This window comes from Oncorhynchus nerka, unplaced genomic scaffold, assembly GCF_034236695.1.
Source record: "Oncorhynchus nerka isolate Pitt River unplaced genomic scaffold, Oner_Uvic_2.0 unplaced_scaffold_1562, whole genome shotgun sequence".
In the NCBI taxonomy this organism is placed as follows: Eukaryota; Metazoa; Chordata; class Actinopteri; order Salmoniformes; family Salmonidae; genus Oncorhynchus; species Oncorhynchus nerka.
In genome coordinates, this window is record NW_027039755.1 from 1 (window position 1) to 20,952 (window position 20,952).

General features: G+C 43.9%; 1 protein-coding gene across 4 annotated transcripts; it reads left to right on the top strand.

Moving 5' to 3' along the window:
* The first annotated feature begins 7 nt into the window (after positions 1–7).
* On the top strand, positions 8–18,889 carry LOC115115977 (neurofibromin-like). Of its 4 annotated transcripts, XM_065015261.1 has the most exons (20): positions 8–3,088; positions 3,278–3,365; positions 3,629–4,325; positions 10,869–10,974; positions 11,068–11,135; positions 13,094–13,169; positions 13,367–13,524; positions 13,608–13,781; positions 14,144–14,272; positions 14,385–14,459; positions 14,594–14,725; positions 14,872–15,009; positions 16,584–16,697; positions 16,854–16,933; positions 17,086–17,209; positions 17,461–17,707; positions 17,817–17,890; positions 17,989–18,057; positions 18,159–18,552; positions 18,794–18,889. In XM_065015261.1, the coding sequence occupies exons 3-20, from the start codon at positions 4,266–4,268 to the stop codon at positions 18,805–18,807; spliced, it is 2,232 nt and encodes a 743-aa protein (XP_064871333.1). In that variant the 5' UTR covers positions 8–3,088; positions 3,278–3,365; positions 3,629–4,265; the 3' UTR covers positions 18,808–18,889. The 4 variants fall into 4 exon arrangements, with proteins under 4 accessions (XP_064871333.1, XP_064871334.1, XP_064871332.1 ...); XM_065015262.1 differs by lacking the exons at positions 10,869–10,974; positions 11,068–11,135; XM_065015263.1 differs by lacking the exons at positions 8–3,088; positions 3,278–3,365; positions 3,629–4,325; positions 11,068–11,135 and having other exon boundaries at positions 10,887–10,974.
* The last annotated feature ends 2,063 nt before the right edge of the window (positions 18,890–20,952 follow it).

Below are 20,952 nucleotides of genomic sequence, written 5' to 3' on the forward strand. Positions count from 1 at the left end.
AGAAGTGGCTGTGAAAGTTAAAATGTTGGCATCTGGCAGTGACCTTGTAGTGGAGCACCTGGATGTTGAAGACTCTCCTGTTCCAGAGGAGCTGAACATAACATGTACATCTTGCAAAGCAATGATGCAAAATCTTGGCACTCTGTTTAGTGTGAAGTTCAAGACCAAAGCCTCAAAGGCTGTGAGTGAAATTCTTGTGAGAAGGTTAATGAGCGATATCTCTGGTATGGTTCAACCTTCTCATTCATTTAGTACCACTCCAAGCTTGATGAATGCATCTAGCCCATCTGACAGGATCCTTGATTCTGCGGCCACTGAGCTCATACAGACCAAAGTAGAATCTGAGGCATCAAAAATAATTGATAACTTTGTTGAAGATGTCAAGGACATTGTGCAGTATGCTGAATTAGATCAGCCAACAAGCACCCAGAGAGATACCCAAGTGGGACACTGTACGACAAAGCGGAAACCCTTCCATGCAGCTCGTAGACTCTGCGAGAGACTTCAGGCAAAGCTGGAGACATTGTTCCTCAGAATGGGTGGAGCTCCAGTCCAAGGGGAAGAACTTATGGAAAAAGCTGACTCCAGTGCTGTGCTTCTGGAACATACTGACTCCAGTGATCTGCCTGTTTCAATCCTGAGCTTGCCTTCCCCATGTAGGAGTGAATCCCCTATATCAGAACGTAGTTCATCTTCTTTATCTGATGGATGTGATTCAACTGACTCTGTAGGAGAGAAAACACCAGAGCAACCTGAAACCAGTAAGAGTGAGGCAATACTGCAAGTGGTCAACTCAACGGGACTTGGTTCTCTCCGTAAATGCCAAAGTGAGAACTCTCAACCATTACTGTCTCTCTGTAATTCCAACATGGTGCCCTGCACCAAAGAGGTCTTGTCCCAGATTGTGACCATGTATAGGTCAGAGGTGGCAGATTTGGAATGCACATCATCTGTTGCAGAGGGTTCCTCTTACAACTCCCTTGAAGTCTGTGGCTTTTTGGACAGTGTCATGTCTTATCTAGAAGACATGCCCGTGTCTGGTTCTTCATGGTTGGAAGGATTAAGAGATACTCCAGCCTCAGTCATTGAGAAACTCTCCAGTGAGGAGTTCCAGATGAACGCTACCAACGAAGTGCGAAAAATACTGATCAAATCAGTCAGTAGCTTTCCCAGCAAAGTCAGTTCCAGCCAGACAGATTCTCAGATGTTGCCAGCAAAATCAACAATTTCCTTAAGGCATACAGATATAACTGCTTTTGAAATCGTTGGATCAATTACAAATGACATGAAGAGCCTTTTCCCACCCACAGAGTCTTCTACTACTCTATGGCAGGCAGACTCTATGCTTCAACAGAGTGATGAGAAAACCTCAGAGTACACTGAGGCCACACCCAAAGGCTCACAGTCTGGTTTGGAAGTATCTGAGAAGAAGATCTGGACAACTGCAAAGACTATTTACCACAATGTGAAGACAAAGATGAGGAATTATTTTACATGGCAAAATCAAGTCAAAGCAACAACGGCTCAAGCCAAAAAGACCCTCAGCCATATTCTGGTTTCAATTCAGAAAGAGCTGTCAAAATCTGACCAAACGGTGACTGCGCTTTCACAAATAGAGAATGTAGTTGGAATGATGCTGAAGGATGTTGAAAGGGTAAGCAGTGAATGTGGTGAGGAACCGATCTATCAAGCGCCACAGCGTTCTTCCTCCTCGTTGTCATCCTCATCTGCCAGATCAAAGAAGTCAGAGTGGGAATATTCACTCCCTGGCACTCCCATCTCTTCTGATTTACCAGAGAGTATTACTCAGCCCATTGTGAGATGCTCAGTCATCGACATGGGCAAATCTACTAAGCCAAAAACATTGGTGTGTGATGCCAGGGAAAGCATGTCTGCAATAGTGGATACCATCATAAAGGAGGTACATCCAGAGGAAGAAGGGGAGGTTGCATTCCACCCTGATCTAACAGCTGCAATAGCAAGACTGGAGGAGCTCATATCTCAGGGTAGGATTGGTGCTCTCTCACGTGATCTTACTCACCAAGTCAACCGCATCATTTCTGAGAGCAACTTGACCCCTCTGGTTCTGACAGTGGCGGCTGGAAAGAGTGTATCCGATACAGTCCTTACTGAGCTGAAGAGGAATGACAAGACGGTGGGGAAGCCCACAGCTTACAAGCTGGTTCAGCTTTTTGCAGAGGAGTCTGTGAAGCGCCTCTTGCTTCCTAGCCTTGTGCCCTCTACAGCTTCAATGAGTTTGGCTACATCAGCATTTAGTGACACAGTCAGCCTGTTTACCAAAGTAATGGTAAGCCAGGTCATGGACTCTGTGGTTTCTGATGAACAAAGCAGAGGGTCATCTCCAACCGGAACTGTAACTGATATAGGCAGTCTACTGAGTGGTAAGTCCTACCCTCTGCCATCTTTCTCCGCCATCAGCATGACAACAAGTGGGACCTCCAATGCTGCACGAGGCTTTGAGGCCAACATAGATGCTGAGGAAAGGGATACCATCAGTTGTTTCGGTGTACCTCAGAGCATTGTTTGCGATCAGAATTCAACCAGCCCGGATGTTGCCTCGCTTTCAACCCCATCCACTGACAACTTAGTCGGTGATGATGACTTCACCGGCCTCATCAGCATGTTAGTGGTGAGACTTCTGTCAAAAATCCAAACCCAAACTGATCTGTACCCAACTGACGTCACACGCACGTCACAAGACCTGATTCCAAAAGTTATAGCTGCCTTCTGTGCATGGTCAGGCTGCTCTGAGACCCAAGCTTATCCCAAGAACCTGAAGAGTCACAAAGTATACAGCACCGTCTACAAACATCTGTTGAAGGAGTTTGGCTCAGAGAAAATACTCCAACTGGCCGTGTCGACTCAGGACTCCACATTCAATAAGATTCTTGTGAAGTCATTGAGCAAGGAGCTTCTCCATAGTTGTAACGAGGCATCAAGAGCAGCCTCAAGAACATCTTTCGAAGCCACCAGGCCAGAAGCTCTTCTCATGGCTGAAGATGTGAAGGCTACCAGAGGGAAGCTGTCTTTCCTACAAAGGCTTGCCAGACTGAAATTCGACTTAAAGGTACATCACACTTATTTAAGTTAACAATTGTGTCAATGTGAGTAAACAATGTTATTTAGAGAAAATGTAAAACCATCCATTAATTCCAAAACCATTTATAAATCTTGTTGTGCTGGTGTGTAAGATGTGATCGTTATTACCGTGAGATTGTTCTGCTGTGACAGTTGTTTTGACATGTTTTTGTTTTAGCCATTCATGATGGGAAACAAGAAGGATTCCAAGAAGAATTCCCGCCATTCTGAATCCAAAGACCAGACTACTGCTGAAGATATCATGTGTAAGTCCATACAGCAGGACATTTACTGTTTGAGATATTGGTGTACAAAGCTGCTATTGCAAAAATATGAAACCCTATATACAGTACATTATATATTATCGATAGTAATCTCTTATGTAAAATTATTTATAGTTTCCAAATCTCAAGATTCTGGTTCTCATTTATTTGTGAAAGTAATAATGAGTTGAAACTAAGAATACAATATAACATCATTTCTAAATGAAAGTGCATGTCAACTCTCTCTCTTCTGTCGCCCAACATAGTGGCACATCCTGGACTCCCAGAGGGTCTTCCCTCCACCTCTCAACAGGAGAAGCCTCGAAAACGTCCCCTTCTAATCAGGATGTTTTCCACCATCTCCATAGGCCTATCCAAGCCATTCAAACAGTTTTCAAAGCAAGCTTAATACAACCATTTCCTTTAATACAGTAATATTTGCATTAAATTGATGGCCTTTGTCTTCTTTTGTGTTGCCCTGTTAACACATTTGATTAGAAAATACATAGTATATTTAGTTTAGTTTATTATGCAGTCATAGTCACGGTGTAGGCTAAACAAAGTAATGTTGTCCTGAATAATGTATAGAACATGCACCCCCCCCCCCCACCCACACACACACAGTGTGATTCATTGAACACACACACATAGGACTTCAGATATGTCCCACAACCAACATTCAACCAGATATCAATGATTCAGTGTAAAATACATGTACTGTACAATAAACCGTATTTAATTTACAACCAATCAAATAATACATGATGCAGGACACAATAACCAAGCCGTACTGTCATCTTCAGACTCCGGTTTTGGGACTTATTTCAGGCCTAACATCGCCACGAACGTCCACATTCGTCTTGGAATTGCAAGCAGTCATTCGCGGTTTCCATCCGCACGGCCATGGCGGCACATAAACCAGTGGAATGGGTTCAGGCGGTGATAAACAGATTCGACGAGCAGGTAATATTATAGTGTTAGTTATATGAGTTCGAAGTGGGAGTAGTTAGCTAGTTGCAACTGCAAGCAGTGAATCTTTTGTTGAGGGCTTGTACAGGTAGATAGTTCATTTTATTTATGTCACTGAAGTGCATGCTAGACTGCTTTCTAGCTAGGTAGCTATTGATAGTAACGACGTTAGGACAAATATTTTTATATCTGTGTTTGGATGATGTGTACCAAAAGTGCAAGTTACTTTTAGTTACCTAGCTAGTAAGCTACCCATGTAGCTAGCTAGCCAACTAAACATGCATTTTAATGCTGCATATATATTGGGTGTTGGTGTAGCTAACTCGGAGTATTTGCACACTACGTCTAATATTGGCTAATTCTTCCTAGACAATTGGGGAAAAGATGTCCCTATTGTACCAGCTAGGAAGTCCTATAACTTAGCTACCTTGCTAACTGTAAACAAATGAGAGGTGTGACTCCAACATGCACTGATTAAAATGCAAGGTCTGTCACATGTGGGGGAAAAATGAAGAACATACTGGTTGCATGCTGTCAGCCAACATTCATGTTGCTGTCTGAGGAATCTGGATTTTCAACCTGACCATGTTTCTGCTCTGAGGTAACGTTAAACGCTCAATAATAAGATCAAAAACAACATGGATCAGTACAAATTGACAGACATCCGTTTTTTGTTAAATATCTACTTACATAATTACCACATCCTTAAATTATGATATACATAGTGTGAGTTTGTCTCAATCCAATATTTGAGCGTGTTTAGGTGTTTGTGGTCACCACAGCAGCAGTCTACAAGGCTCGCCCAACTACAAGTTTCTGGCAGTTAAGAGGTTTCTTATTACCCAGAGTTGGATGAATTCGTGGATACAATTTTTTAGATCTCTGCATGCAGTGTGTATGAAGTTAAGAGGTAATGATGATAGCCAATGCTGACTAGCATTTGTACAATGACTGAAGGCTACAGGTACACCGAATCCAATTTTATTGGTCACATACACATGGTTAGCAGATGTTAATGCGAGTGTAGCGAAATGCTTCTGGTTCTGACAGTGCAGTAATATCTAACAAGTAATCTAACAATTCCCCAACAACTACCTAATGCACACATATCTAAAGGGGTGAATGAGAATATGTACATATAAGTATATGGATGAGCGATGGCCGTGCGGCATAGGCAAGGTGCAGTAGATGGTATAAAATACAGTATGTACATGTGACGTGAGCAATGCAAGATATGTAAACATCATTAAAGTAACATTATTTTAAGTGACTAGTGATCCATTTAATAAAGTGTCCAGTGATTGCGTCTCAGTGTAGGCAGCAGCCTCTCTGAGTTAGTGATGGCTATTTAACAGTCTGATGGCCTTGAGATAGAAGCTGTTTTTCAATCTCTCTGTCCCAGCTTTAAATCACCTGTACTGACCTCGCCTTCTGGATGATAGCGGTGTGAACAGGCAGTGGCATATACTACTGTACAGTACTGCTACAGTATCCCTTTAAGGGTGCCAAAGATTCCACTAATGAACTTGAGGTTGAATGTGTGAAACATTGGGTCAGGTAGTCTAGCCAGTCCATCAATAGTTTTTACACTGTCTGTTGCCCCTAACTATATCTCATCAGAAGTCATTATCAGTCAACATTATCAAATTGTAAGATCAACATTTTAAAATGCTCCAGCTGACTTGATGGAGAGTTTGTTGTTGCTTGAGAGCTGGTATGTCTGTAAATCAGCTCTGGGTCTCAATTTTATCCAAACTAAGCTTTGTCTGTTTTGGTTGTCAAAGACCACCTCCAAAGGGACTGAAACAAATGGTTCTTGCTGCAGTGCAAGCAGTGCTGCCAGAAACTCGTCACCATCTTTAAACTCCTTTGTGTGAAAGCTGTTCTACAAATAAACTTGAAAAGGGTTTGCGCTATGCAGTGGTTTGTATTTAACCTAAACATGCTTAAGTGCCATGGCACACTGTGCAACTGCCCTCAACTCCAGTACAGACTTTTGAAATGGAATATCAGCACTTTTTGTGCAGTTTGGGTAGGATCTGGGCCTCAGGTTTCACTCTGTAGCACAGAGTGGTGATTGTACTCAGATGGTGATTGTACTCAGGCTTAGCAGCTCTGCTCGGATTATTACAGTTTGATGTGTAATAAGGGATTAAATCCGCCTTGTGTTGTTAAGACCATTTAGAAGCCTCTAAGTCATAGGATTGCATGTGTTGGCTTTATCAGGGTGGATTTCATAGTCAGAATCATATTTTCTGTGTGAACCTGGCTTATTTTGCCCAAAAACCTACCCAGTGTCCAGAAACAATGAAAGTGTTCTGAACAATAAGTCTAAATCACAGTTGTATGCAACTTCAGAATCCTGCATTACAACCCAAAAAATGTATGTCAAAAAGCTACCACAGAGAGGAAGAGAGAGGTTGGTGGATGCCAATGTGATGTACGAGATTAATGAGAAATAATAATCTCAACCTAGTAGTATTAGTCATCACAGCATCAGCCCAGAAAGATATGAAGCAGGGATTGGACTGTGGGCTGAAGTTCAGAAGCCTGACTATTCTCCTACCCCCTATCTTGGGACTTTCATTCCCAGGCCAAAGTTTCTCCCAGAGGGGCCCCAGTGGTAGACAGGATCCAGCTAGTAAGCAGTCCTAGGCCATGAGGTTCTTCCTTAGAATGGATGCATGTCTGAACCTAACTGTTTCCTCAACCATGATTAGGCCTACAACAGTGTAGTCTCCACTTACCATGCTCCCAAGCCTTGTTCATCACTGGGCTGTTGGGGAAGTCTGGAAGTGGAAATCGAGGCTAACAACATCCTGGCTCTGTTGCCCCACGACTATGCCGGGGCCTGAAGGAGAGCCAGAGCCACATCAAGGAGGAGTGCTCCATTCAGAAAAGCTCACTTCTCAACTGTGCTGCTGCTTATGGCTCATTAACATTCCAAGCTTGATGTGCTCTGCATACAAGATCCCAGATGTGTTTGTTTTTGTCCCGTGTAAATATTCATTTATTTTTTGTATACATTGAAATAATTTAATATTTTTTTCCATTTTCAAATTAAATATACCTTCCTGCAACCCGCCTCACTCAATGTGGTACGGATCTGCTATTTTTTTTAGACCTTATAACTAGAGGTCGACCGATTAATCGGAATGGCCGATTTAATTAGGGCCGATTTCAAGTTTTCATAACAATTGGAAATGGGTATTTTTGGGCGCCGATTTGATTTTTAATTAAACATTTTATACCTTTATTTAACTAGGCAAGTCAGTTAAGAACACATTCTTATTTTCAATGACGGCGTAGGAACGGTTGGTTAATTGCCTTGTTCAGGGGCAGAACGACAGATTTTCACCTTGTCAGCACGGGGATCCAATCTTGCAACCTTACGGTTAACTAGTCCTACGCTCTAACCACCTGCCTCTCGTTGCACTCCACTCCACAACTGCCTGTTACGCGAATGCAGTAGAAGCCAAGGTAAGTCGCTAGCTAGCATTAAACTTATCTTATAAAAAACAATCAATCATAATCACTAGTTAACTACACATGGTTGATGATATTACTAGTTTATCTAGCAGCGTGTCCTGCGTTGCATATAATCGATGCAACGCTGGGGGATGATTTAACAAAAGCGCATTTGCGGAAAAAAGCACAATCGTTGACGACTGTGCCTAACCATAAACACGATGCCTTTCTTAAAATCAATACACAGAAGTATATATTTTTAAACCTGCATATTTAGCTAAAAGACATCCAGGTTAGCAGGCAATATTAACCAGGTGAAATTGTGTCACTTCTCTTGTGTTCATTGCACGCAGAGTCACGGTATATGCAACAGTTTGGGCAGCCTGGCTCATTGCAAACTAATTTGCCAGAATTGTATGTAATTATGACATAACATTGAAGGTTGTGCAATGTAACAAGAATATTTAGACGTATGGATGCCACCCGTTAGATAAAATACGGAACCGTTCCGTATTTCACTGAAAGAATAAACGTCTTGTTTTCGAGATGATAGTTTCCGGAATCGACCATATTAATGACCTAAGGCTCGTATTTCTGTGTGTTATTATGTTATAATTAAGTCTATGATTTGATAGAGCAGTCTGACTGAGCAATGGTAGGTAGCAGCAGGCTCATGAGCATTCATTCAAACAGCACTTTCGTGCGTTTTGCCAGCAGCTCTTCGCAAGCACAGCGCTGTTTATGACTTCAAGCCTATCAGCCTAATGGCTGGTGTAACCGATGTGAAATGGCTAGCTAGTTAGCGGGGTGCGCGCTAATAGTGTTTCAAACGTCACTCGCTCTGAGACTTGGAGTAGTTATTCCCCTTGCTCTGCAAGGGCCGTGGCTTTTGTGGAGCGATGGGTAAACGCTGCTTCGAGTGTGGCTGTTGTCGATGTGTTCCTGGTTCGAGCCCAGGTAGGGGAGAGGAACGGAAGCTATACTGTTACACTGGCAATACTATAGTGCCTATAAAAACATCAAATAGTCAAAGGTATATGAAATACAAATGGTATAGAGAGAAATAGTCCAATAAATACTATATTAACTTCAACCTAAAACCTCTTACCTTGGAATATTGAAGACTCATGTTAAAAGGAACCACCAGCTTTCATATGTTCTCATGTTCTGAGCAAGGAACTTAAACGTTAGCTTTTTTTACATGGCACATATTGCACTTTTACTTCTCCAACATTTTGTTTTTGCATTATTTAAACCAAATTGAACATGTTTCATTATTTATTTGAGGCTAAATGGATTTTTATTGATGTATTATATTAAGTTAATATAAGTGTTCATTCAGTATTGTTGTAATTGTCATTATTACAAATAAATAAATAAAAATCGTCTGATTTAATCGGTATCGGCGTTGAAAAATCATAATTGGTCGACCTCTACTTATAACTGGAACCTCCATCAGAGCTAGTTAGCTACTAGCTATTTAGTCATTGTTAGCCACTGCTAGCAGTCTTTACCTATAGCTCAGACACCAGCCACTTTAGCCCATATAATACCTGCCAGTTTGCACAGCGCGATATCAGCCCTGAGCATATTGGACTGCTTTTTTTTCCTCCACGATATCACCGGAATCCTGCTGCAAGCTCTGGACCATTACACTGGATCATTGCAGCTAGCTAGCTGCTACCGAGTAACTATTGTCCAGAAGCATGCACCAGTTAGCCTCGAGCTAGGCCCATCTCCCGGCTAGTAAACGAAGTACACCAACTACAATACCTCTCTTGCCAATTGGCCTGGACCCTTTGTCGACACGGAGCCCCGCCGATCCATCACGACTTGTCCCGTCAGTAGAGGTAGTCATCTTAAATAAGCATGCCCCTTTCAAATTTAGAACTAATGACAGATATAGCCATTAGTTCACTCCAGACTTGACTGCCCTTGACCAGCACAAAAACATCCTGTGGCGTCCTGCACTAGCATCGGATAGTCCGCGCGATATGCAACTTTTCAGGGAAATCAGGAACCAAAATACTCACACAGTTAGTTAGTTAGATAGGCTAGTTCCAAAAAGTTTTGGGACACTGTAAAGTCCATGGAGAATAAGAGCACCTCCTCCCAGCTGCCCACTGCACTGAGGCTAGGAAACACTGTCACCACTGATAAATCCACGATAATCCACGATAATCGAGAATTTCAATAAGCATTTCTCTACGGCTGGCCATACTTTCCACCTGGCTACCCTAGCCAACAGCTCTGCACCCCCGCAGGAACTGGCCCAAACCCCCCCGCTTCTCCTTCACCCAAATCCAGACAGCTGATGTTCTGAAAGAGCTGCAAAATCTGGATCCCTACAAATCAGCTGGGCTGGACAATCTGGACCCTCTATTCCGAAAAGTATCCGCCGCCAACCTCAAACTTCAACCTCTTTCGTATCATCTGAGATTCCTCAAGATTGGAAAGTGACTGCTGTCATCCCCCTCTTCGAAGGGGAAGACACTCTAGACCCAAACTGTTATAGACCTATATCCATCCTGCCATGCCTTTCTAAAGTCTTCGAAAGCCAAGTGAACAAACAGATCACCGACCATTTCGAATCCCACCGTACCTTCTCCGCTATGCAATCCGGTTTCTGAGCTGGTCGAGAGCGTGGCTGAGGGGCACCCAACGTCCTAAACGGTATCATAACCGCCATCAATAAGAGACAATACTGTGCAGCCGTCTTCATCGACCTGGCCAAGGCTTTCGACTCTGTCAATCACCGTATTCTTATCGGCAGATTCAATAGCCTTGGTTTCTCAAATGACCGCCTTGCCTGTTTCGCCAACTACTTCTCAGAGTTCAGTGTGTCAAATCGGAGGGCCCGTTGTCCGGAACTCCGGCAGTCTCTATGGGGGTGCCACAGGGTTACAGCCTCTACAAGGCTGTCCTCTTTTCCCTCTCTTCCACCCCCTCTTCTTTCCCTCCTTTCTCCTGAGAAACTGGTAGAATTATATCTCTGCATGTCATGTTTGACTGGACGAACTTGTTCCATGGCAGTGTCTGAGAGTCCTTATCCATTGTGTTCTCCCTCAGGTTGCAGGAGCTGACAGTTGCTCAGAAGACACTGTGGATGTGCACGATATAGAGCTCATGCAGTACATCAACGTGGACTGCTCCAAACTTAAAAGACTGCTCCAAGGTAGCTACACACTCACTCAATTCCTTGTTTGTCATACTCTTTTTTAAATAGTTTTTTTCTAATACTCTATTACTTTTTACTACATCCTCTCAGAAACGGTATTAAAATTCAAAGCCCTGAAGAAACCTGGCCAACTTGCTGTCATTAACAGTTTGGAAAAGGTTTGTGCACCAATATATCTATATTCAGTGCTGCTGTTTTGTGTTTATGAAGTTGGTGTATTATTATATACTACATGTCCAAAGGTATGTGGACACCCCTTCAAATGAGTGGTTTTGGCTATTTCAGCCACACCAGTTGCTGACCGGTGAGCCGTGAAGTGATGGGCCACAAGCTCACAGAATGGGACCACTGAGTGCTGAAGTGCGTAGTGTACTTGCCTGTTTTTGGTTGCAATACTCACTACCGAGTTCCAAACTGCCTCTGGAAGCAACGTCAGCACAAAAACTGATGTCGGGCCGAGCAGACGCACACAAGCCTAAGATCACCATGCACAATGGCAAGCGTCGGCTGAAGTGGTGTAAAGCTCATCACCATTGGACTCTGGAGCAGTGGAAATGTGTTCTCTGGAGTGATGAATCACGGTTCACCATCTGGCAGTCCGACTGACAAATCTGCATGTGGATGCCAGGAAAATGCTACCTGCCCCAATGCGTAGTGTCAAGTGTACAGTTTGGTGAAGGAGGAACAATGATCTGTGGCTGTTTTTCATGGTTCAGGCTAGGCCCCTTAGTTCCAGTGAAGGGAAATCTAAACTCTACAGCTTACAATGACATTCTAGGCGATTCTGTGCTTACAACTTTGTGGCAACAGTTTGGAGAAGGCCCTTTCCTGTTTCAGCATGACAATGCCCCCATGCACAAAGCAAGGTCCATACAGAAATGGTTTGTTGAGACCGGTGTGGTAGATCTTGACTGGCCTGCACAGAGCCCTGACCTCAACCCCATCGAACACCTTAGGGATGAATTGGAACGCCGACTGCGCGCCAGGCCTAATCGCACAACATCAGTGCCCAACCTCACTAATGCTCTTGCAGCTGAATGGAATCAAGTTTCCGCAGCAGTGTTTGAACATCTAGTGGAAAGCCTTCCCAGTAGAGTGGAGGCTGTTATTGTAGCAAAGGGGGACCAACTCCTTATTAATGCCCATGATTTTAGAATGAGATGTTTGACTAGCAGGTGTCCACATACCATTGAACATGTAGTGTATTATTCATGGTATTCACTACTGCCACCTCTTGGCTGCTGGTGAAATGTTTAAAATACAATTTTCCACTTTGAGGACATCACAGGTTGCAGGTTTCCATTGATGCAGGTTTCCATTGATGTAGGTTTCCATTGATGCAGGTTTCCATTGATGCAGGTTTATTGGAAAAAACATTGAAATGTGTAATGAAATGGCAGCTATAGGAAAAATGCTCTAAAGATTGACACCATTTTTTAAATGTTCTTTATTGCTACAAATGATGATAGAAGCAATGTTTTTCAAATAAATGTTGATTGCCGAATAGTGTTGACGGTACGCAGAGCACTATGCAAGTTTTACTAAGTTTTACTATCCCATTATTTCAGATCAACTGCAGTGCAAGGTTCACCATGACAATAAATTGGCACATAGGAATTATTAGACTATGGCAGATTAGTAAATTCTTGCGCTCTATCCATGCTGGCCTTTGTGGGCTACCTGAGACATGGGACAGATGGCTGGGAGGGAATCCAGGCTGTCGCCATATTATTCATGTGCAATTTGCCTAAATGGATAATGGAAACACTTCAACTCCTTCATGTTTATTCAACACTAGGTTTTTGTGAAAACGTCTTCTGTTTGTTGGTGTGACGTCATTACGTCCAGCTGTTTTTATCGACACAAGACAGTTGGATGGAAATGCACCGTAGCAGGCAATTGATCTGTGGCTTCGGAGTATATTCAGACCCCTGGACTTTTTCCACATTTTTGTTACATTACAGCCTTATTCTATTTTTTTTTTGCAAATGTATTAAAATTATTTTCTATTCAAATGTTCTAAATGTCACCAATAAATCACTGGAAAAGTTAATGGAAACATAGCTACTGTCCCATTCTAGAGAGGACAGTTCTAAATATTTGTGTTCCTCCCCAGGCCTTTTGGAACTGGGTAGAGAACTACCCTGATGAGTTTACCATGCTCTACCAGAGACCACAGACAGACATGGCAGGTCAGTATTCTCAAGTGCCTTGTATTGGACTGAAACACAATGCAGATGCTATCATTACATGCACTTTTCATTTGACTTTTTTTTTTAAATGTGAAATCTTCAGTCTCAAAGGGACTGTAGGGAACCGATCAGGACGATAAATAAGAAGTATGATGAGTTAAGGGCTATCTCACTCGTCTGTCTGGCACGCCCTTTAGATGCTGCGGAGAGGCTGTTTGACCTGGTGGACAGCTTTGCTGAGAATGCCAAGAGGAAGGCAGCGGTGTGGCCTCTACAGATCATCCTCCTCATCCTCTGTCCCGAGATCACACACATCATCTCTCAAGAGGTGGTGGAGGAGAGCAAGGCCAACAAGGTGAGATGAGTGCGCACACACACACACACACTGGATTTAAATAGGTAGTGTGGCTGATAGTTGCTTTCTCTATCTCGTTACAGAAGCTGTTCCTGGAGAGCTTGAGGAAGGCTCTAGCAGGCCAGGGGGGCAGCAAGCAACTAACAGAGAGTGCAGCCATCGCCTGTGTCAAACTGTGCAAGGCCTCCACCTACATCAACCGGGAGGACCACTCAGGCATCTTCCTCCTGGTGCAGTCCATCGTGGTGAACCTCAAGGTCAGATAAATGAAACACTCTGTCGCCCTCTGGGGGCTAGGGAACACTACAGCAGTGGTGTCTGGGTTTTATGTTCGTCATTCCAGTCGTGGAGTAAAATTGACAGTCCTTTCTATATAGAACATTTCTATCTACAACGTCCTGAACGGTAAACAATGATTGATATGCCTATGGCTACCCCTTAGACTTTTATAGTGCAACTTTTGTGCTAGTGCTACCGCTATGGAGCTATGACCATTTTGCTAATACCTATCCAATCCTTTCAGACCTTCACAAAGCCCCTTGCGTAAGGGTTAATTGGGAAATTGGTTAATTTGGAATATTGCAGACGGTCACATACAGACACTTATCTATCCCATCAGGCCCTGCTCTTCAACCCCACCAAGCCCTTCTCTCGCGGGGCAGGCAGCCAGAATGCAGACGTGGACCTCATGATCGACTGCTTCGTCTCCTGTTTCCGTATCAACCCTCACAACAATCAGCACTTTAAGGTCAGTCAGTCTGCTCAGCGCATTGGCAGAAAATGTGCAGACCATGTCTGAATGATACCTCGGTGTCAAAGCGGCTTTTTTGACGAAACATTAATAAAGACAATCTCCTCAGGTCTGTTTGGCCTCCGCCTCCCCCTCTACCTTTCACTTTGTCCTGGTCAACTCCCTGCACAGAATCATCACCAATGTAAGTTTGTACCGTCTCCACTACTACTTCCTACCAAGTTCAGTCGAAGTACATTTGATAGGACAGTGCTGATCTCATTGGCCTTTCCCACAGCAGTGCAATATTAATGATCTTCTATCCTCTTCATCCTTTAGTCTGATCTGGACTGGTGGCCTAAGATTGATGCAGTGTACTGCTACTCTGGAGAGCTGCGACTAATGTTCTCAGACACTCTGAGCCGAGTGATGCAAGGCCTTCACACACATGCCCCACTACGCATGACGCCGGTGAGAAAGGGACTACACACACGCGCACATTCACACTCACTTTCACACCAATCGTTTGAAAGACCTTTAGTTTTCCTGTGTAAGCGAACCTCTTAGGAAAAGTATGTATTAGCTACACCTAAATTTACAACTTCTCTCTCTGACAGACTCTGTCATTTAAAGAGAAAATGACCACCAGCCTTAAGTTCAAAGAGAAAACCACAGACCTGGATACACGCAGCTACAAGTGCCTCCTCCTCGCTCTGGTCAAACTCATCCACGCTGACCCCAAACTCATGCTGCACGTAAGTCTGACACCAACCACCACATACAGTCTGAGGTTTACATACACTTAGGTTGGAGTCATTAAAATTTGTTTTTCAACCACTCCACAAATTTCTTGTTAACCAACTATAGTTTTGGCAAGTCGGTTAGGACATCTACTTTGTGCATGACACACGTCATTTTCCAACAATTGTTTACAGACAGATTATTTCACTTATAATTCACTGTATCACAATTCCAGTGGGACAGAAGTTTACATACACTAAGTTGACAGTGCCTTTAAAGAGCTTGGAAATTTTCAGAAAATTATATCATGGCTTTAGAAGCTTCTGAGGCTAATTGATATCATTTGAGTCAATTGGAGGTGTACCTGTGGATGGAGCCTGCGGCTATGGAACCCTGACCTGTTCCAGACCTGCTGTTTTCAACTCTATAGAGACAGCAAGAGCGGTAGAGATACTCTCAATGACCGTGCTTCTACACCTGCATTGCTTGCTGTTTGGGGTTTTAGGCGGGGTTTTGGTACAGCACTTTGAGATATCAGCTGATGTACGAAGGGCTATAGAAATAAATTTGATTTGATTTGAATGATCGGCTATGAAAAGCCAACTGACATTTACTCCTGAGGTGCTGACCTGTTGCACCCTCGACAACTACTGTGATTATTGTTATTTGACCATGCTGGTCATTTATGAACATTTGAACATCTTGGCCATGTTCTGTTATAATCTCCACCCGGCACAGCCAGAAAGGACTGGCCACCAATCATAGCCTGGTTCCTCTCTAGGTTTCTTCCTAAGTTTTGGCCTTTCTAGGGAGTTTTTCCACTGTGCTTCTACACCTGCATTGCTTGCTGGTTGTGGTTTTAGGCTGGGTTTCTGTACAGCACTTTGAGATGTCAGCTGATGTAAGAAGGGCTATAGAAATACATTTGAATTGATATTTCAAGGCCTACCTTCAAACTCAGTGCCTCTTTGCTTGACATCATGGGAAAATCAAAAGAAATCAGCCAAGACCTCAGAAAAAGAATTGTAGACCTCCACAAGTCTGGTACATCCTTGGGAGAAATTTCCAAGTGCCTGAAGGTACCACGTTCATCTGTACAAATAGTACAAACACCATAAGACCACGCAGCCGTCATAGCGCTCAGGAAGGAGACGCGTTCTGTCTCCTAGAGATGAACGTACTTTGGTGCGAAAACTGAAAATCAATCCCAGAACAACAGCAAAGAAAGCCAGATTACGGTTTGCACACGGAGACAAAGATCGTACTTTTTGGAGAAATGTCCTATTGTTTGATGAAACAAAAATAGAAATGTTTGGCCATAATGACCGAATAAAGTGGTGATCCTAACTGACCTAAAACAGGGACTTTTTACTAGGATTAAATGTCAGGAATTGTGAAAAACTGAGTTTAAATGTACTTGGCTAAGGTGTATGTAAACTTCCGACTTCAACTGTATATACTGAGACAATGTCCCTTGGTTCTGTTTGAATAGTTAATCACCCTCCCTTCCACTTATGTGTGTGGTTCGATTTCCTCTCCGCCCTTGCGTTCACCCATACATGCATGTTTGACATTGTGTGTGTTGTAGAACCCAGGGAAGCAGGCTCAGGAGACCCAGAGCAGCACAGCAGAGCTGATCGCAGGCCTGGTGCAGCTGGTGCCCTTGGTCAGTACAGCCCAGCTTTCCCAGGAGGCCATGGAGGTCAGTTCACACTCCTTCTCTCCCTTACTCTCACTCCATCTACTCTGCTTCTTTATTCTTTCTCATTCTGTCCACTTCAGTTCTATTCCCTAGCATTGAATTATCAACTTCAAGTAAGGCATATTTATCGCTATCTGTCTCTCTCTCCCTGCCCAGGCTCTGCTGGTGCTGCACCTGCCTGAGACCATTGAGCTGTGGAACCCTCAGGCCCCCATTGAAACCTTCTGGGACATCAGGTACAAGGACATGGTTTAGTTCTGGGGGCTTTTCAGTCCAGAGATAATCCATGTAGACAGACACACTGGTCATGGATTCAGTAGTAGTCCCAATCTTTAGGGGTGTGTGTTGAGATTCCATTGGGCTCTAACACTGGCCTATCCCATTGCAGCTCCCTGGTTCTCTTCCTGATCTGCAAGAAGCTGATTGGTCACCAGATGGTGAACAGTACAGAGGTGTTGAAGTGGCTGAGGGAGATCCTTATCTGCAGGAACAAGTTCCTCCTAAAGAACAAGGTGAGGTCAGGGACTCTAACCTCACATCAGAATAACCATTGAGGGCTAGTTTCCCAGACGCAGATTAAGCCTAGTTCTGAACTAAAAAGCACTTTCAATAGAGAATTTACATTCAAAATAATGTTTAAGTCTAGGACTAGCTTAGGTCTGGAAAACCGTCCGGAGTGTTTTGCAGTTATACAAGTCAAATACATGTGTTGGACATGTCTAAATGTGTGTTGGACGTGTCTAACTCCTCTCTGCTCGCCCAGGAGTGTGCCACGCAGGGCAGTGGAATCCCCATCTGCAGACAGGCCCAGACCAAACTGGAGGTGTGTCTATACATGTTTCTGTGGAGCCCTGACACCGAGGCCGTGCTGGTGGCCATGTCCTGTTTCAGACACCTGTGTGAGGAGGCTGACATCCGCTGTTCCGCTGACGAGGTGCTCGTCCAGAGCATCCTGCCCAACTACGCCACCTTCACAGAGTTCGCCTCCGTCAGCAACATAATGGCCACCGGTCAGTAAAAACACTATGTTTTGAACACCACTATAACATGCTCTGAGAGTCACTAAAAAGGCCAACGGTTTCAGACAGTGACTCCGCTACTTGTTTCTCTGTTTGGTAGGACGTTTCACCCTGCAGAAGAGAGTGATGGCCTTGTTGAGAAGGATAGAGCACCCCACTGCAGGAAACACTGAGGTGTGAAAGAATAAAGAAGCATAAAATACAGTTTATCCTTGCTTACATCCTTCCAGTATTAGTGACTTGTCCCTTCTTGTTTCCATGTCTCACCCCAGGCATGGGAGGACACGCATGCAAAATGGGAGCAGGACACCAAACAGATTCTGAACTTTCCCAAAAACAAGGTAAGAGCACTTACATTTTAGGATTTGGGTGTGTTTCACTGTTAATATAATAATATAGGGACCATTGCTCCAAACTCTACCCCATTTGTCTCCCCCTGCAGGAGTGGATCAACATGACAGGCTTCCTGTGTGCTCTGGGTGGGGTGTGTCTGTCCCAGCACAACAAGCCCTGTGGCCCCACCACCTACAGCCCCCCCATGGGCCCCATGAGCGAACGCAAGTACTCTATGGTCTCTGTGGGCGTCTGTGAGGTCTCCAACGCTGCAGCTGGAGCCTCAGCCACCTGCTCCTCCTCTTCCTCCACTGAAACCCCCCTGGGCAGGTTCCTGGACCGCCTGCTAGTCCTGCTGGTATGTGGTCATGAGAGGGTGGGTCTACACGTCCGCACCAACGTCAAGGAGCTGCTGGGGCTGGAGCTCAGCCCGGTCCTGTACCACATGCTCTTCAACAAGCTAAGGAACAGCATCGGACGCTTCTTCGACACAGGGGCCACAGGTGAGTGGATGGGCTGCGGAGGAGGATGGGGCACGTTAACCAATTATTTGAATTGTATTAGTGTAGAATGTCATTCTAGGGAGTTTTACAGGGGGATGGTGACTTTTTGCTGATTGCAGCACAGAGTCCTGCCTGCGCTGATGTTGTTGAATTTCATTAGTTCATTATAAAGCTGATTTGTTGACATTAGCAGGAAAGTAGTTTAAACTGATTTAATTAATCTGTCTCTGTGCCCTTGCAGGTCCCCATCAATGACACTAACACACAGTTTGTGGAGCAGACCATTGCCATCATGAAGAACCTACTGGATAACCATGCTGAGGGCAGCTCAGAGCACCTTGGACAGGCCAGCATAGAGACCATGATGCTCAACCTGGTCAGGTGAGAGACAAACACTCACAGCTTATGAAATACCTAATCAGTTGTCACTCTTCAGGACCTTATTCGGTCTGATCTCACCCCCCCAGGTACGTGCGTGTCTTAGGCAACACGTTGCATGCCATCCAGATGAAAACCAAGCTGTGCCAGCTGGTGGAGGTGATGATGGAGAGACGAGACGACCTGTCCTTCTGCCAGGAGATGAAGTTCAGGTGAGCGACAGAGACGGCACTCCCTCCTGGACAGACCTAAACTCTAGCTTAACGCTAGCCAAACTAGCTAAATGCTACTTAAAGCTTCAGTCAGCAGTTCAAACAATTTCAAAAAGTTGGATTGGTCTGGAGAAATATTACCACTCCCAAATTCACAGACAGAGCTATAGAATGACCATACCTGATATAAAAATTATAGTTTTAACAATGCGTTGAGGCTATGTAGTGTTTTGTTTACATTTACTTAGTTTATAAACGTTGGAGTAAAAGAAGTGTATATTTTGAGTTCTGATGGGGTACGACAGCTCATGAGACATTTATAAGTTATATTCTTCAAGAATCAATCATTTTTGTTAATTCAACCCCTCACCACATCTGCCAGGAACAAGCTGGTGGAGTACCTGACATACTGGGTGATGGGCACCTCCAACCAGGCTGCTGATGACTATATCAAGTGTCTGACCAGAGACCTGGACCAAGCCAGTATGGAAGCGGTGGTGTCTCTGTTAGCTGGCCTGCCTCTTCAGCCAGAGGAGGGAGACGGGGTGGAGCTGATGGAGGCCAAGTCCCAACTCTTCCTCAAGTAACTACAACATGCTTTGAGTTTATTTTTATTTTTACAGGGACAGTGCACATTAATCAACGTTTCAGTAAAAGTGCCGGTTTTAGCCAGCCGGCTAATTTTCAACCGCAGTCCCTGGGCAGGTTATTAAAAACAATTACAATATAGACAATAGCAACATAGAACAAGCAAGACATAGCAACATAGGACAAGCAAGACATAGCATACAGACAGAGCAACATAGGACAAGCAAGACGTAGCATACAGACAGAGCAACATAGAACAAAAAGCAGCAAGACAAAATTCATAAAAGCAACAAAGTGTTTCCACACCTCACAAGCTACAGACAACAGACAACATGGAAAGCGGCAACACACAGCTAGGGACCATGTTCACAAATCTGATTGACCTTTAGCCATGTCTTCAAGCATTTTGTGAAAGTGTGATATGTGGTGCAGTTATGTGTGTCTGATGGCAGTGTATTCCAGACATGGGAAGCTCTCACAGAGAATGCAGATTTACTAAAGGTGCTTTTCCTTAGGGGAACTATACAGTCACCTCTCATGGCAGACCTTGTGGATCTGAGGCCATATGTCTGGGTTTTCTGTTTAACAAAGATATTGAGTGGAGGGGGAGCCAGGCCATTAAGGATCTTGAATACAAGACATGCGTCGGTGTATTGCACAAGATTTTCCCAACTCAAGAGCTCATGCTTTCTAAGGATGTGACAATGATGATGGCTATTGGGCTTCCTATCAAGCACTTTGAGAGCCTGTTTGTAGACAGACTGAATAGGTTTTAATGTTGTACAGCAAGCTTGGGCCCAACTAGTCAAGCAGTATGTTAAGTGGGGGAGTATCATAGATTTGAAGTACAGTTTTGCTACCTCTGTAGTCAAACAATTTCGTATAAATCGGAAATTAGCTAGGTTGAATTTGGTTATTTGAATTACCTTTTTCACATGCTTTTTAAAAGAGAGGTTGGAATCAAGTATGATGCCAAGGTACTTAAAATCGGATACCACCTGGAGCTTCTCCCCTGACACATAGACATCTGGCTCAGTAGCATCTGTTGCCCTCTTTGTGAAGAACATGCAAACAGTTTTTTTCACATTGAGATGCAAACACGAGTCACTTTACTCATATACCTTTTTTTAAATGTTTTTTTTTTTAACCTTTATTTAACTAGTCAGTTAAGAACAAATTCTTATTTTCAATGACGGCCTAGGAACAGTGGGTTAACTGCCTG